The sequence below is a fragment of the Capricornis sumatraensis genome, chromosome 17 (assembly GCF_032405125.1).
Source record: "Capricornis sumatraensis isolate serow.1 chromosome 17, serow.2, whole genome shotgun sequence".
Classification (NCBI taxonomy): domain Eukaryota; kingdom Metazoa; phylum Chordata; class Mammalia; order Artiodactyla; family Bovidae; genus Capricornis; species Capricornis sumatraensis.
The window spans coordinates 15,675,058-15,692,318 of NC_091085.1; the positions used below are offsets into that span (position 1 = coordinate 15,675,058).

General features: G+C 38.4%; 1 protein-coding gene across 1 annotated transcript in view; it reads left to right on the forward strand.

Moving 5' to 3' along the window:
- LOC138094050 (IQ domain-containing protein M-like) overlaps positions 1-17,261 on the forward strand; it is a 273,194-nt gene that overhangs the window by 41,279 nt on the left and 214,654 nt on the right. The window contains 2 exon segments of the mRNA XM_068990216.1: positions 1,475-1,673; positions 11,503-11,647. Of these exon segments, the coding sequence (XP_068846317.1) occupies positions 1,475-1,673; positions 11,503-11,647 (344 nt within the window).

The window sequence follows — 17,261 nt, forward strand, 5'->3', positions numbered from 1 at the left end:
CAAGAGTCAAAAAGGATCTCCAAAGAATACTTGTTATACAAAAGTATCTCAAATGATTTTAGGTTTTGTTGTAGTTGTTTAATTGCCAAGTTGTGTCTGATTCTTTTTGACCCCATGGACCGTAGCCCGCCAGGCTCCTCTGTCCATGGGGTTCTCCAGGCAAAAATAGTGGAATGGGTTGCTATTTCCTTCTCCAGGGGATCTTTCTGACCCAGGAATGCATCTCCTACATTACAGGTAGATTCTTTACCACTGAGCCACAGGGGAAACTTAATTTTAGGTATACTGATAATACAAGGCATATTAGAAGATACCACAAGTTTCAAGACAAACTAACAGAAGAAACAAATGGAAACAAGATCCCCTGTTATGTACCATCTACCACCCGACAGAGACTAGATGGCTGGAGTCAATAATCAAAATCAAACTTCCAATATTTTAGTCACCAGGGGAAGAAAAATAATGATCATGTGCAGACTAGAACAGGAGTCTATAAGAGCCAGCTTAATGCAAATATCAAAACAGATCCGGAGAAGAAAATTGTAGAAACAGTCAATGATATTCACTCTGGGAATCAAGAAAGTTGGGTCTGGGATTTAGAAGTCTATACACAGTGCACTTTGTAGGGCAAGACTCAGGTCTGGTGTGTGAAACGACCTGGCTATCTCACTGGAACTCCAGCTGTGACAGATGCAGAAGCAAAAGCAATTAAGAGGACAAAAAGATGTTTGTGTGCTAAAAATTGCAAGGAAACTACACTTTGAACTTTGGAAGGCTTTGAAAAACCTGACTACCATGTTAAAAATACAAAAGATATACGAGGGAAAAAAGCAGACAGAAGATTGCCAAGGTCACAGGCTGTTCATGCAGAAAGTCTTCTCACGTGGTCATCACAGATGCAAAGGCCATCCATATCAGTTTGCAAAGCTTGTGTTTTCCAGTAGGATCACTCACTTCTGTGATCCTGTAGACCATGGCTCTATCAATACATACCCTGCCTCTCAACTGGAAGCATTTGGAAAATAAAATTACTTTTCAGAGGAGTTTGGTAAGCAGAGAATCAGTGTTGAATAATTTTGCAGCAGTCTTTAGTTTAAAATAGCTTCTGGGACAGGAAAGTTATTTTTACTAATGTGCCTTGTCATATGAAAATATTTTGTTCCTTAGATACTGTATCTCCCTTTTGAATACTTATGGATAAACTTTGACAGATTTACTTTCTTTTAGGTTTCATTTCTTCAGAAGGTCAATTTATGCATGTTATATTGATTTTGACGTATTCAACTTTCTTTGGAGAACCCTATTGGAATATTCAGACGATATACATATATATATATACAAACACATGAATTCTATGTGCTAATTACAGTGTATTTTCTATTTCATTATACTCATTATGAAATTGGATTTAAGACTTTTTAGAAGATTGTTTTTCTTATTAACTATAATAAGAAATTTTATATTTTATTTTTAGCCCCAAATCCATTCTTAGTAAAAGTGACAAAACTGACAATAAAGTTAAAAGAATTGGACCACACATAGAGATCTTCCAAGTGTTCCGGGGAAGAAAAAAATTTGCAATAACCAAAAACATAGTTAAAATGGTCACCATCGTGCAGGCACGTGTCAGAGGGTGGCTCGAACGCAAAAGATTCCAAAGAATAATGGCCAAGGTAAAGCATATATTGAGTATTATAATGTGTTTAAGAATTCTTTGTTCTCCCAGTTTTACTGAGATGTAACTGACATGTAGCACTGTACTAGTTTCAAGTATAAGGAATAATGATTCAACTTACATGCATCACAAAATGATTTATCATGATGAGTTTAATGAACAGTCATCATCTCCTGTAGATACAAAATTAAGAAATAGAAAAAAAATTTCCTCATGATGAGAGCTCTTAGGTTCTCCTCTCTTAACAGCTTTCATATATAACATATAGCAGTGTTGGTTATATTTATCATGTCATACATTATATCCCTAGTACTCATTTGTCTTATAAGTGGAAGTTTGTACTTTTCCCTGCCTTCAGCTGATTTCCCCTTCCCCTGCTTCCTGCCTCTGGTAACCACACATCTGATGTCTTTTACTATGAGTTTGTTTATTTGCCTTTTTATTTGTTTTTGAGGTGTAATTGGCCTATTAACATAACACTATGTTAATTTCTGTTACACAACAGAGGATTTGATTCTTCTATATGTTTCAAACTGATCACCACAAGTGTACTTATCATTTGTCACCATACAAAGGTATCATATAATTATTGAGCATATTCCCCATACTGTACATTTCATACCCATGACTCATATACAACTGTAAGTTTATACCTCTTAATCTCTGTTATCTGTTTCTCTTCTCCCTTGGATTCTCTCTCCTCTGGCAAAAACCTGTTTGTATATATGACTTTTTTTTCTGTTCTATTTGTTCATTAGTGAAGTCATATAGTATTTGTCTTTCTCTGTCTGACTTATTTCACTTAGCATAATATCCTCTAGGTCAGAAAAAAAGGAAAAAATATCCCCTAGTTCCATCCTGATATCAACTAGGTTGTCAGAAAAGGCAAAATTTCATTTTTTTTCCACTAATGTCTGATTTTATATATTATATATGCTTCATATATATAATATAGTATATATTATATGAACAGAATATATATAATTATATATACAATCATGTAACTATATATATGATTATGTATAATTATAATTATATAAAATATATAATCATATGAATATATGATTATATAATTATAGTATATAATATATAAGCATAAATATATTATATATGCTTTATATATATATAATATAAAATATTATATGTATGGGGCTTCCCACATGGCTCAGTGGTAAAGTATCTGCCTGCCAGTGCAGGAGAGGCAGGAGACATGGGTTCAATCCCTGGGTCGGGAAGATCCCCTGGAGGAATAAATGGCAACCCACTTCAGTAGCCTTGCCTAGAGAAATCCCATGGACAGAGGAGCCTGGCAGGCTATAGTCCATGGGGTCAAAAAGAGTCCGACATGATTGAGTGAGTGAGGACATACATTATGTATAAACCATATCTTCTTTATCCATACATTCATCAGTGTACGTTTACATTCAATTAACAGACTTTTGAATAGTAACCTGGTCAATATACCTATGATTTTTCCAAAATAAAGTTCTTTGGCTTAAAAAATTGTTATGAATAATCTTCTCTTGTGACAGTTGCAGATTGTGTCAAGCTGGAGACCGTGAACAAAGGCCTGGCTTATCCTTAACCCAACAGTCCTGGGACTTCTTTTACCCTAAGGCTCAGAGCACCTATCTATGCATTGGTTTTGTTTCTCCTATGCTATATTCTAATTCTCTGTTTAAAGCAACTTTCCACTTCTCTTACTCCTGGGTACTCTTGCAGAGCATAAACCTTTAACTTAAAAAGAAACTACACATATCCACCTAGCAACTTTTATAAACAGCAGTCCTGACATTCAAAATAAATCATAAGGACCTATTTTGGTTGGGCAAATGCAGGAGAATCTGAATGGATGGATTTTAGTGAACCTTTGAGAAAACTCCAAACTTATTCTCACCTGATGTCTACCAATAATGAAATTTAGAAAACCAACTAGAAATGAAAGAATAGGTCAGGAGTGCCCACCTGAATTGCTTGATTTTCTGTGAGGAGCTCTCTCAAATGGCCTTGTACTATATATCCTGAATACATTTCTCTGAGAACATTGAGATGCTGTTAGAACATAATCCATTTGCCTGTCTCTGTATGTATATGTATACATTCATTAATATGTACATTTTATTGTTCAGCTGCTAAGTTGTGTCTGACTCTTTGTGATCCCATGGACTGTAGCACAACAGCTCTCTGTCCTTCATTATCTCCCGGAGTTTGAGCAAATATATACATATAACATACATTTGTAGTTCTGATGATTATATAGGAAAAAGCATGTAAAACTCTGAAATAAAACATTCCGTATAGCTAATCTTTCACTCATTGTGTGAAATAGCTGCTGTATTCATTTTATATGTAAAGAAACTCATGCTCAGAGAAATTAAGTCATTTGAAAAGAGTTGCACTGCTGGTAAGTGACCAGGCTAGAATTCAAACCTTTGTCTGACCCCAAAGCCCATGCTTATTCTATATATTATATCATTGACCTACTTTATGGCTAATTGCTCCCTAATCTAATCTAAAGCCGTATCCCAGACTGGTCTCTCTAGATCCAGATTGAGGCATTTAATTGCTTGTTTGCAAGGTCCATAGTTAAATCAGACTCCACAGAGCCTTAAATGAACTCATTTTCTTATTCCACAAACCTATTCCTTTCCTGTACTACCTATTTTGGTGAACTCACCCAACACCCATTGTCCAAGCTATACACTTGGAGTTTTCTTAGTCTCCTTCAACTCGCTCACTTCCATATTCAGTTGGTCACCACTTCTTTAGCATTTCTTACGCTACTCTTCCTCATGGGGCTCTTGCCAGATCTCCTACTCATCACCCCCTCGCATGGAGAGCTGCAGTAGTCTCCTAATTGGTCTCCCTGCCTGTAGACCTATTCCCATCTAATCTGTCATGTGCAATGGAGGAAATTGCACTCTGATGACCTTATTCTATTCCTTATAGTCTTTTGATGGCTCCATATTGCTTATCAGATGAACTATGAATTCTCTAGTAAACAGCACACGTGAGCTCCTTGGTTTGGCCTTTTCCCGTTGTCCAGTCTCATCACATGACACTTCTTCGTTAATGCCCTGTGCCTCAGCAAAGCCCAAATAATTTCATTCCCTGTTTGATTACTATTATTTTATGTGTTAATGCTGACCTTTCAGAGTGGATTACTCTTCCTCCCTAATTTTCTAATAAACTCCAATTCTTTCTTTAAGAACTTAAATGTCCACATCTAGAAGAAAAGCTATGACCAAGATAGATGGCATATTAAAAAGCAGAGATATTACTTTGCCAACAAAGGTCTGTCTAGTCAAAGATATGGTTTTTCCAGTAGTCATGTTTGGATGTGAGAGCTGGACTATAAAGAAAGCTGAGTGCCGAAGAATTGATGCTTTAGAACTGTGGTGTTGGAGAAGACTCTTGAGAGTCCCTTGGATTGCAAGGAGATCCAACCAGTCCATCCTAAAGGCGATCAGTCCTGAATATTCATTGGAAGGACTGATGCTGAAGCTGAAACTCCAATTCTTTGGCCACCTGATGCAAAGAACTGACTCACTGGACTCATTGGAAAAGACCCTAATGCTGGGAATGATTCAAGGTGGGAGGAGAAGGATGAGATGGTTGATGGCATCACTGACTCATTGGACATGAGTCTGAGTAGACTCCGGGAGTTGGTGATGGACAGGGAAGCCTGGCGTACTGCAGGCTGTGGGGTTGCAAACAGTCAGACACGACTGAGTGAAGTGAACTGAACTGAACTGAGACCCCTTCTCTGGTCCATCAAGCAGAGCTGATTTCTCCGTTTCTGGTCACTATTGTGCAAGTGACACTACATTTTGACCTTTTGTTAGATGTCTGTCATGGACACTACAGTCTGTATGACCTGTTTGGGAGTACGCACTATTTTTATTTATAATACCACATATTGTTTTGACACATAGAGTCTCTCTCATTTTAACTACATTCACTTATTTGCTGCTTTTCATGTTTATTTACTTGTTTGTGTATGTTTGTTTATGTTGTTTTCTGTCATGTTTGCTACTGTGTTCAATACCTAGAACAGTGCTTAGCATGTGACAGGTACTCAACAAATGACTTTTTGAATGAATTAATTAATACAACAAAATATAGAAGTTTGTCAGGGCACTAAAGATTCATATATATATAAGATGTATATATAAGCATGTATAAATAAATATAGCATGTCATATGCATGGCATTATACATATGATAATGTAATTCATGTCCTACTTTTTGCGACCCCATGGACTATACAGTCCATGGAATTCTCCAGGCCAGAATACTGGTGTGAATTGCCATTCCCTTCTGCAGGGGATCTTCCCAACCCAGGGAGTGAACCCAGGTCTCCCACATTGCAGGCGGATTCTTTACCAGCTGAGCCACCAAGGAAGCCCAAGGACACTGGAGTGGGTAACCTATCCATTCTCCAGGGGATCTTCCTGATCCAGGAATCAGGACGAACCAGTGTCTTCTGCATTGCAGGTGGATTCTCTACGAGCTGAGCTACCAGGGACGCCCAGTTATATCATAATTTAACTCAATTACAGCAGTTCCTAATGTTTACCATCATCCATAACATTTGGGACAAAATAGGTCTAGAAAACGTAGAGAGCAGGAATGGGCCCAAGATGATAATGAAAGAGAGAGATTGACAAAGAAAAATTTTAATTTCTGCTGCTTTGTATGTTGGATGGCTGCTCTGTTGGTATAGTTAATGTTGTTTTGCTCACTGTTGAAACACTTGTATGGCAGGCCGGTAATGCATACATAGTCCGGTTCCAGGGTTGAGCCTGTGTGCAGTGTTGCTGTTGGGGGAATTCTTGATAGACTTTCTGGTCTAGAGGCCACACAACGTATCACTGGATAATTGTCAGGACTGTGGCAATCCCTCCACTGGGAAACTTCCATAGTCATATTGTTTGGCTGGCACTTCAGAGCTTATGACTGTTGACACTATCTGCTAGAATGTCACTTTAAGGTACCTCAAGAGACTGTACAATTTCTATCTTTTCTGTGAAATACTCCAGTTTGGGTTTATTTAGAAATAATGAGGCCGCATTTTATTATATCAGCCATAAGGAGACTACAGAGATTGCTGCATTTAACTATCAGCATTATTTATTTCCAGGCTTCCTAGGTGGTACAGTGGTAAAGAATCCATCTCCAGTGCAGGTGATGCAGGAGACAAGGGTGAGATCCCTGGGTTGGGAGGATCCCCTGGAGGAAAAATTGGCCACCCCCTCCAGGATCCTTGCCTGAAAAATTTCACAGAGAAAGGGGCCTGGTAGGCTACAGTTCAAAGGGTCGCAAAGAGCTGGACATGACTGAGTGCCCAAGCACGCATGCACAAACAGGGAGAACTATATTAATATATTCTAGAATACTTTAAAAAATTGATCATAGTTGCTATTTACTTGACCTGATTTCTTGCCTGGTGCATAGAGCAAATAGTCCAGACAGAAATGGAGGAAGTCTCAGGTATTTAATAATGAGAACTTAGAAGGACCATTTAACCCAAAGGCCTCTGTCTGGTTTGGGAGTAGTCCCACGAAACTGAGAACTGGAGGATGAAGAGTAATTGTGTTTTGTCTGGAAAGTGTGTTTTGTCTGTGTAGACTGGGAAGTTGAGAGAGTGTAGGCCCAGGAAAAGAAAATATCAGTGGCCTTAGGTGAGACAGAATATTTGGAGACCTGGTTGGGAGGGCATTGGCAATAGAAGGACATGAAGGTAGGAGCAGATGAACAATGTTCTTAAAACCACAGTAAGGAGTTTATGCTTTGTGTATCAGAATGGATGACTTTAGAGGAGGTGAATGATGTGGAAGAGATTTGCTATTTTAGGGAAATTACTGGCTCTGAACAATGAATTGAGTAAAGAGAATGACAAAATTAGAGAAGGAACCACTAGTATGCTTATTCAGTAATCCATGGTATGTGATGGTGTTGACTTGGGGCACGGCTGGAGAAATGGACAGGAGATAGGGTATTGAAATTGATTGGATTTGAAGATGAGGAAGTGGGAGGAGTCAATAATGGTTCTGAGGCTTTTGTCTTGAGCAACATGATGAATGGTTGTGAAACATAGAACTTAGGAGGAGCGAGTAGGAGAGGTGGAGGGAAAGGAAGGGAGGTAGCGTCCATTTTTCAACACTGAGCTTCAAGTGCCTGTGCAACATCCTTGAGACGTCTGGGAAGCAGTTGGGTATATGAATCTAAAGCTCAGAAAGATGACTGGGCCACAGGGAAGCATTTGGGATTCATGAGAAGTTCTAAAACTTTTTCTACTAACACACTTGAAGAATACAAAACTCTCCCACACATTAAATGGTTCAATCTGGCAATGATTATCACTTTATCTCTGAGAAAGCTCTTTCTCCAGATGCCTGCATCGCTTTCTTACTTCATTCATGTCTCTGCTCACTGTGACATTATCAAAAACCTTGCCCAATACTACCCTATTAAAAAAAAAAAAACCACTTACTCTGATCATTCCTATTCTGTTAAAAACACTATCGTTCTTTGCACTACTTACTACCATGTAATACATATTTGTTCATTGGATTATCGTCCCTTCTATCGGGAATTTTTTCTGTTCATTAATCTATTCCCAAGGTCTAGAATATTCAGAGCTCATGTTTTTGAATAAATTATTTTCAACACAATGGAGGAGGGGTGAGAGGATGTACAATTTTATTCAGCTCCCCACCCAAGGATGCCCTCCTGTACTCTGCCTTCATCCATAGATTTGAGAATCAGTATTAGTGGTACTGTCTAGAGCCATTGGAATTTATGTCATTGTCCAGAGAGTATATAAAGTAAGGATAGTGAAAGTGAAGTCGCTCAGTTGTGTCCAACTCTTTGCGACCCGTGGACTGTAGCCCACCAAGCTCCTCCATCCATGGGATTCTCCGGGCAAGAATACTGGAGTGGGTTGCCATTTCCTTCTCCAAAAGTAAGGATAGAGGCATATAAAGATAAAAGTGGGAAAGACCAATGCTCAGAGGGGAAGCCAGAGGTGAGGATTTCACAAACAATGAAACAATAGCTAGAGACATAGGAAGAAAACTGAAACGTGTTAGATCAGGAAAGTTCAGGCACGGTGTGATAAAGAGGGTCGGGTCAGTGTTCCCAATGCTTCTAGGAATGAAGGCCTAGGCAAAAATGGGTAGAAAATGTGAACTAGTGCTTCACAGTAGAATAAACATAAATGGTTAGTAAACATGGAAAGAGGCTACTCTTGCTAGTAATCAAAGAAATTGAGTACCACTAAGAATCATATAGTAGTGGAATTAACTAAACTAGAAATAAATTCATTACTTAGAAACAAAAAACATGATCGTATCAAATACAAAGCAGACTTTTATTTGTAAAAAAAGATTAATCCTGTTGTGTGATAAGCATGATACATTTACAGTTAAAGTCAACATGGATTGGAAAATTATAATCAATACTTTGCATTGTCTATTATTTAAATATTTCTGTTGTATCAATTTGTACATTTTTCTGATTAATTCTATCTTCAGAAAAATTTAGGAATATAGTGAAAGATTTGCATACTGAGATGACATGGCATCGTAACTAAGGCATATTTCTGTGCAGAAGGCTGTCAGAGAGGCATGCTATAATAAGAAGCACACAGATGGACGACTGCCATTTTCTCTGACCAACTTCTTAACCATGAAAACCTCCTAGGTAGCCTTCTGAATGCCTTAGATCTGAGAAGGGTTTCTTCATGAGATAGGTTGTGTCCACAAAAGAGTATTTATTAAATTTGGAGGAAAAAACACTCAGCTTGGGTTTGGTGACTGCCCAAACGTTCCTTCTCCCTTAGCAAATGTCACCATTCAACTAAGCAGCACTCTAAGCAGGGACCTTTTGGTTTATATTCTAAGAATACAATTAAAACAGTGCTTGATTCTTTATTTAAGCAAGAGAAACCTACTGACAGATTTAAGCGGAAAGGTATCGAGTAAAATTTTTGGCAGAAGTCTGAAGAAGTAAGCTCAGAAACATAGAGGAATGATGAAGGCTAGCCTAGATAGCTCCCTGGACTGCAGTCAAATCCTGCACAAATTCTGATGCAACCGCTGAATCCTGTACTCCCTCCGCAAATGCCACACTTGGAAAATGGATATTGTGCCAAGGTGACTCTTCCAGACAAATAGATTTCCCACTGTTTCCCTTTTAAAAGCATTATTAGTTTCTAGTCAAAACCTGAGGCTTGTGTAGATAATGGATGAGGCTTTGTCACATGTCTGCATCCTAGCAACAGTGGAGGTTTGGTCGTGAGCATCTGATTTGTGGCTTCAAATCGAAGGACAGGAGCTCTGCCTTCTACTAAGATTCACATGGTGGGGAGTGCTCCTAAAGTGTGACCCATTCATTATTTAAAACAAAACAAGGCAACAACAACGAACAAAGTGACAAAGCTCTATTGAACAAAAGGGAGATTAAAATTACACATTGGAAAATGTAATTAAATGTTGAAAGACACTAGCAAACATTAAGAATCTGCCCAATTCTGATGGAATTCAGGTGGAAGGAGAAAAGGAAAGTAGTGAAATTATGCTTTTTTTTTTTCAAGTAAATCAAGAAATATTATTTCATTGAAAAATTTGACAAATTAAGAAATATAGGCTTAAACATAGTGTCTAAAAATGTCAGGGAAGAACCATAAAACTAAACAAAAGTGAAGAAAAATATAATAAAACCAACCTTTGAAGAATCACACAAAACAGAAAATAAATGACAAGAGCAAGAACAATCGATCATAAGTGTAATAATAAATAAACTAGGAAAGAACTAGAACAAAAATGTACAGAATGGGTGAAAAATATGAAATTCAAGTAAATTAAGAGGACTATAGCATATAATTAAAAGTGTGGACTGTGACGGATCCTTGTTGTGGATTTAGAACCAATTCTGTAATTTACTAACTATAGGACCTTGGGAAAGCTAAAGATTTTATGCTTTAGGGTTTTTATTTGTGTAATAGTATGCAAAGCATATCAAAGGAAAGCAGACTCAGAAGAAATTTCATGAACTTAAATAGATTCCTAAAAATACAATGAAAATTGGTGAATGAAGTTTTTAATTCAAGAAGTCAAGAAGGAGAAAAGAAACCTTAAAAAAGGAATTAATAAAGATAAGTAGAGAAAGTAATGAGCTAGAAAATATAAAATGTAAAAATAATTGAATGGATAAATAAGATGGAACTGGTTATTTAGAAAAAAATGAAATAGATGAAGTTTTATACTTTTTTAAAAGTTTATTTGAGTAGAAGGTAGAAAATGTGCATACAGAAAAATATAGTCACAAATAAAATACAAGCTGATAGAACAGGTATGTACATATGATAAAACCTGAAAAAATCCAGTGAAAAATAGGTACAACACATAAATATACAGTTTCTGAAAGAAAGAAAATACAAGGATTTGAGCACCCAGAGTGGACAGAATCATCCATTACAGAGTAATGCCTTAATAAACTTTTATTTATTTATTTTTTCTGGCTAAGTGGGCTACATATTATAGAAATCTCTATACCAACCTAGAAAGCTTCTATGAAATTATTCAATACTGAAACTTCTACGTTATGGCAAGCATAAGTATGTGATGCCAAAGCAATTCAAAATGATGTTCTCTAGATTGTACCACTCTATGATGCAGGTACTTTGCTAACCTTATTTAGAAACATAAATAAATGCTCTAAGAAACTGGGTGAAATAGATGAAATGAATAGGACACAAGCAGATTCAGTATAAATAACAGAAATATATAAGGAGTTCAATTGTTTATATTGCTATTTTATAGGCTTTCTATCATGGACCAGATTTGAGGACAGTTATAAATATGTACTGCAGACAAATCCATCGTGTTAAATATCGACTCGGTCTTTGGAGGACAAGACAAATTATAAACCTCACAGAGTTGGAGGAATGGATGGACAGAAAAAAATGTGAGTGATGCTGTCCTTTCTGATTTGATTTTAGGTTTGGAATTTATTTAACCATTAAAACCTTACATATAATTACACATAGAAAACACAAGTAGACAATATTTTTATTGATGCAAGCTATTTGCATTTTAAGGTGACATATGAGGATTAATATTAGGATTCCATTTTGGCTAAAAAAAAAAAAAGAAATTTAAAAGAAAGATAGCTGAAGAATCAGATTTCAGATGGAACATGAACCAGAGTAGCTCCAGAGATCTAGGGAGCAAAAAATAAGGGGCCATCTCTTATTTGCCTCTGGGGGGATACAAAAGATGCTATCACTTTATGACTTTTTATTCTTGAGCTTTAAATTTAAATTCTAGGGAGAGAACTCCTGGCTGGTTTAGCATGAGTTATATCTTCAACACCTTGCCTTGGTGCAGGACAAAGAAATTTGATTGGGAGTTGCATAGGGGCTATATTCATTGGCAGGAGGGAGGAGCTCCCAAAGGAAAAACTATGTATTTATAACAGAATAGCAGTTCATGGACACTGAGGAGATGAAACAACAGTTTTCCAATTTCTATTTTAATTTTCAGAGATCCTGATTTTTATTATATTTAGTATTGCTTAGGATTAGGATGAATATTACAGTTTGTTTCTTGATTTAAAAATAAATGAAGACTTCTGGTTTTTGCTTTTGCATGTAAGGAGCTTGGAGGTCATCATTCCAACTTAACAACAAATAAAAAATCTGAACAGAGTAAAACATCAACAACTCTTCTTAGACCTTTAAGAGAGGGGAGGAGGATACAGGGCAAACTGGAGAGACAGGCTTGCAAATACAGGCAGTCTCAGGTTACCAGAGCAGAGACTCATGAGCAGAATCTGATGTGGGAACCGGCACTTGGTGAAGAAAAATGACTGTAATTGACAAATGGCTGCTGGCTCAATGTGGACAACATTGAGTTAAAAATTCCAGGAGGATCCAGTCATAAATGGACCTCCACAGTAGTGTGATATTTACCTACAGAAGCTCAATCAGATTCCCAAGGTAATTATGAGAAAATGAACCATTTTGAAATATGCCAGATCACTCTGTTCTTCTTAATAAGGACTGCCTTCAGGGAAAACTAATTAACCAGAACCTAACCTGTTGGGTATTAGCAGAGCCTAATCAAGAATACACAGAAGAACTGTACAAAAAAGATCTTCATGACCTGGATAATAATGATGGTGTGATCACTCACCTAGAGCCAGGCATCCTGGAATGTGAAGTCACGTGGGCCTTAGAAAGCATCACTTAAACAAAGCCAGTGGAGGTGATGGCATTCCAGTTGAGCTATTTCAAATCCTGAAAGATGATGCTGTGAAAGTGCTGCACTCAATATGCCAGCAAATTTGGAAAACTCAGCAGTGGCCACAGGACTGGAAAAGGTCAGTTTTCATTCCAATCCCAAAGAAAGGAAATGCCAAAGAATGCTCAAACTACTGCACAATTGCACTCATCTCACATGCTAGTAAAGAAATGCTCAAAATTCTCCAAGCCAGGCTTCAGCAATACGTAAACTGTGAAATTCCAGATGTTCAAGCTGGTTTTAGCAAAGCAGAGGAACCAGAGATCAAATTGCCAACATTTGCTAGATCATCGAAAAAGCAAGAGAGTTCCAGAAAAACATCTATTTCTGCTTTATTGACTATGCCAAAGCCTTTGACTGTGTGGATCACAATAAACTGTGGAAAATTCTGAAAGAGATTGTAATACCAGACCACCTGACCTGCCTCTTGAGAAGCCTATATGCAGGTCAGGAAGCAACAGTTAGAACTGGACATGAAACAACAGACTGGTTCCAAATAGGAAAAGGAGTACGTCAAGGCTGTATATTGTCACCCTGCTTATTTAGCTTACATGCAGAGTACATCATGAGAAACGCTGGACTGGAAGAAGTACAAGCTGGAATCAAGATTGCTGGGAGAAATATCAATAACCTCAGATATGCAGATGACAGCACCCTTATGGCAGAAAGTGAAGAGGAGCTAAAAAGCCTCTTGACGAAAGTGAAAGAGGAGAGTGAAAAGTTGGCTTAAAGCTCAACATTCAGAAAATGAAGATCATGGCATCTTGTCCCATCGCATCATGGGAAACAGATGGAGAAACAGTGGAAACAGTGTCAGACTTTATTTTCAGGGCTCCAAAATGACTGCAGATGGTGATTGCAGCCATGAAATTAAAAGATGCTTACTCCTTGGAATGAAAGTTATAACCAACCTAGATAGCATATTAAAAAGCAGAGATGTAACTTTACCAACAAAGGTCCATCTAGTCAAGGCTATGGTTTTTCCAGTGGTCATATATGGATGTGAGAGTGGGACTGTGAAGAAAGCTGAGCACTGAAGAATTGATGCTTTTGAACTGTGGTGTTGGAGAAGACTCTTGAGAGTCCCTTGGACTGCAAGGAGATCCAACCAGTCCATCCTAAAGGAGACCAGTCCTGGGTGTTCATTGGAAGGACTGATGCTGAAGCTGAAACTCCAATACTTTGGCCACCTCATGTGAAGAGTTGACTCACTGCAAAAGACCCTTATGCTGGGAGGGATTGGGGGCAAGAGGAGAAGGGGACGACAGAGGATGAGATGGCTGGATGGCATCACTGACTCAATGAACATGGGTTTGGGTGGACTCCGGGAGTTGGTGATGGACACGGAGGCCTGGCGTGCTGCGATTCATGGGGTCGCAAGAGAATGGGAAGGCAAGCAACTTAATGAAGGAAAATACTTGGAAAAGAAATGTCTGAATAGGAACTGTTATCCAGAATATACAATGAGCTCTTAAAACTCAACAATAAAGTTAACAAATTGATTAAAATATGGGCCAAAGGTCTCAACAGAGACCTCAGGAAAGAAGATATACAGAAAACAGTTAAATGCATGGAATGATTCTTCACATCATTTGTTTTCAGGGAAATGAAAATTAAAACTAAAAGAAATATCACTACACATCTATTAGAATGACCAAAATCCAGAACACTGACAATACCAAAATGCTGATAAGAATGTGGAGTATTATTTCACATTGTTGGTGTAAAATCAAAACAATACAGCCATTATGAAATACAGTTTGGTGTGTGCATGCTAAATTGCTTCTGTCATTGTCAACTCTTTGTGAGTCAACTGTAGCCTGCCAGGCTCCTCTGTCCATGGAATTCTCCAGGCAAGAATACTGCAGTGGGTTGCCATGCCCTCCTCCAGGGGCCTTCGTGATCCAGGGATCAAACTCACATATCTTATGTCACCTGCATTGGCAGGCAGGTTTTTTATCATTAGTGCCACCTGGGAACCCCTCAACATGCTTTTATTATGCAATCCAGCAATCATTCTCCTTGGTATTTAGCCACAGGAGGTTTATATCCACACAGAACCTGCACATGGATATCTATGGCAGCTTTTTTGTAATTGCCAAAGCTTGGAAGGGCTTCCAAGTTGTCAACCTACAGTAGTAGGTAAATGTGTAAATAAACTGGTGCATCCAGAAGATGAAATATTTCATTTTAAGGAGAAATGAAGCAGTCATGAAAATATATGGAGTAAACTTGACTGCATATTATTAAGTGTAAGGGGCCAATTTGAAAAGGCTGCATACTATATAATTCCAACTACCAGATACTTGGGAAAAGGCAAAACTGTGGAGAAAATGAAAAGGTTGATGGTTGCTAGGAGTGGCTTGGGGTGGGAAGAAGGATGGATTAGCAAGCACAGAGTTTTAGGACCATGGAACTATTTTGTACATTATTCCAGTGATGGATACACAAACCCAAAGAATGTATGCAAAACCAAGAGTGAGCCATAAGGTGAACTATTGACCTTAGTGATCAGGATGCGTCAGGTCAGTGTAGGTTCATCCTTGGTAACAGAGGCACCACTTGGTGCATCCACTGGTAACTGATAATGAAAGTGAAAGTGAAAGTGAAGTCGCTCAGTCGTGTCCGACTCTTTGCGACCCTGTGGACTGTAGCCCTCCAGGCTCCTCCGTCCATGGGATTCTCCAGGCAAGAATACTAGAGTGGGTTGCCATTTCATTCTCCAGGGGATCTTCCCAACCCAGGGATCAAACCCAGGTCTCCCGCATTGCAGGCAGATGCTTTAACCTCTGAGCCACCAGGGAAGCCCCTAGGGGCAGGCAAATTATGCTTAAGTGGAGATAAAGGGCTTAAGAGAAATTTTTGTACCTCCATCTCAATTTTGTTTTCAATATAAAACTGCTTTTGTAACTTTTCTTTAAAAAATTTGAAACAGTAATAACAAAATGATGTGAGTAAATATTTAATCAGAATCAGCAACTTATTGCCTTATAATGTAAAGATGCTACATTTTTGATAGTTTTAGCTAGTCATAAAATGTTTATTTTACAGCGGACTGTAAGTTCCATGAAGACAAGGACTGTGATTGTTTTGTTCAATAGTACACACTCACTATTAACAAATACCAGTTTATCAGAAGGGCTCGAAAATATTTTTGAGAGAATAGATTTCATTAACTTTATTAATTACGCTAAAATTATGTATCAAAAATATTTACCAATAACCAGAATTCTTTGAGCTAGAATGCCTCACTTTCTGTGGCTTCAGGTTAAAGGAAGAAAGAGATCAGAGAGAGAAAAAGAGAGATTCTAGCCATGGGACTCCGATCAGTTCCCCCCCATCCAGCAGCTTGGTTTTCAGGGGGAAAAAAAAAGCATGAAGGAGCAAAGCGTTTGAGAGATGGAAAGGCAAAAAGAAAGAGAAAACAAGTAAGGGAGACAGAGAAAGAGAAAACTCTTTGCTCACTGAGGAACTACAGAGGGACCTCCCTGGTGGGCCAGGGGCCTAGGGCTTTGTGCTCCCAACGCAGGGAGGTGGGTTCCGTCCTGATCAGGGAACTGCATCCCAAGTGCTGCCGCCGAGAGTTCGCCTGCCTCAACTGAAGATCCTGCGTGCCACAACCTAGATCAACGGTCCCTCATGCTGCAGCTAGGTCTGGGTGCAGCCAAATTAATTGATTAAATAAAAAGAAACTCCTGGGACTCCATTTACTTAAAAATCCTTTAAAATTTGAGAGGGAATACTGCTATCTTATTGGGGAGTTGATCCCAGGAAATATTGTTAGTAGAATGGAGAGATGAGAAGAGAAGACAGAGAAGAGAATGAAGGAAGAACATAAGTGCATTCTCCCCCAGAGAATGTGGGCAACCAGAGCTTAATCCCTCTAGGGAACAATGGAGCCATCTTGCCACAAGGGCTGTGTTTATCCACCGACTCCCCCAGTCAGAGATTAAGGGCCACTCCAAGAGGAGCCTTGATTCCCTGGCACTTTTGACTCACTGCACAGGTGGCTGGAATAGAGTCCTGCAGCCAGAGGGAGCCCTTCGGCAATGAAATGTAGGTGCTGGCAATTTAAAAAGTCAGGTTAGTTTGCACAGACATGTAAGGGACAAGGCAATATGAATGGAGAAAACATAGCAACTGTTCTAGTTTGCTTGTTTGGATATAGAGAGACAGTCATAGAGATACTTAATAGACATTTATGTTTATTTTCAGCTGTGTTTCAGAATCTGGAATAGCCACTTGTATTCAGGCAATGGGCTTCCCAAGCAGTGCTA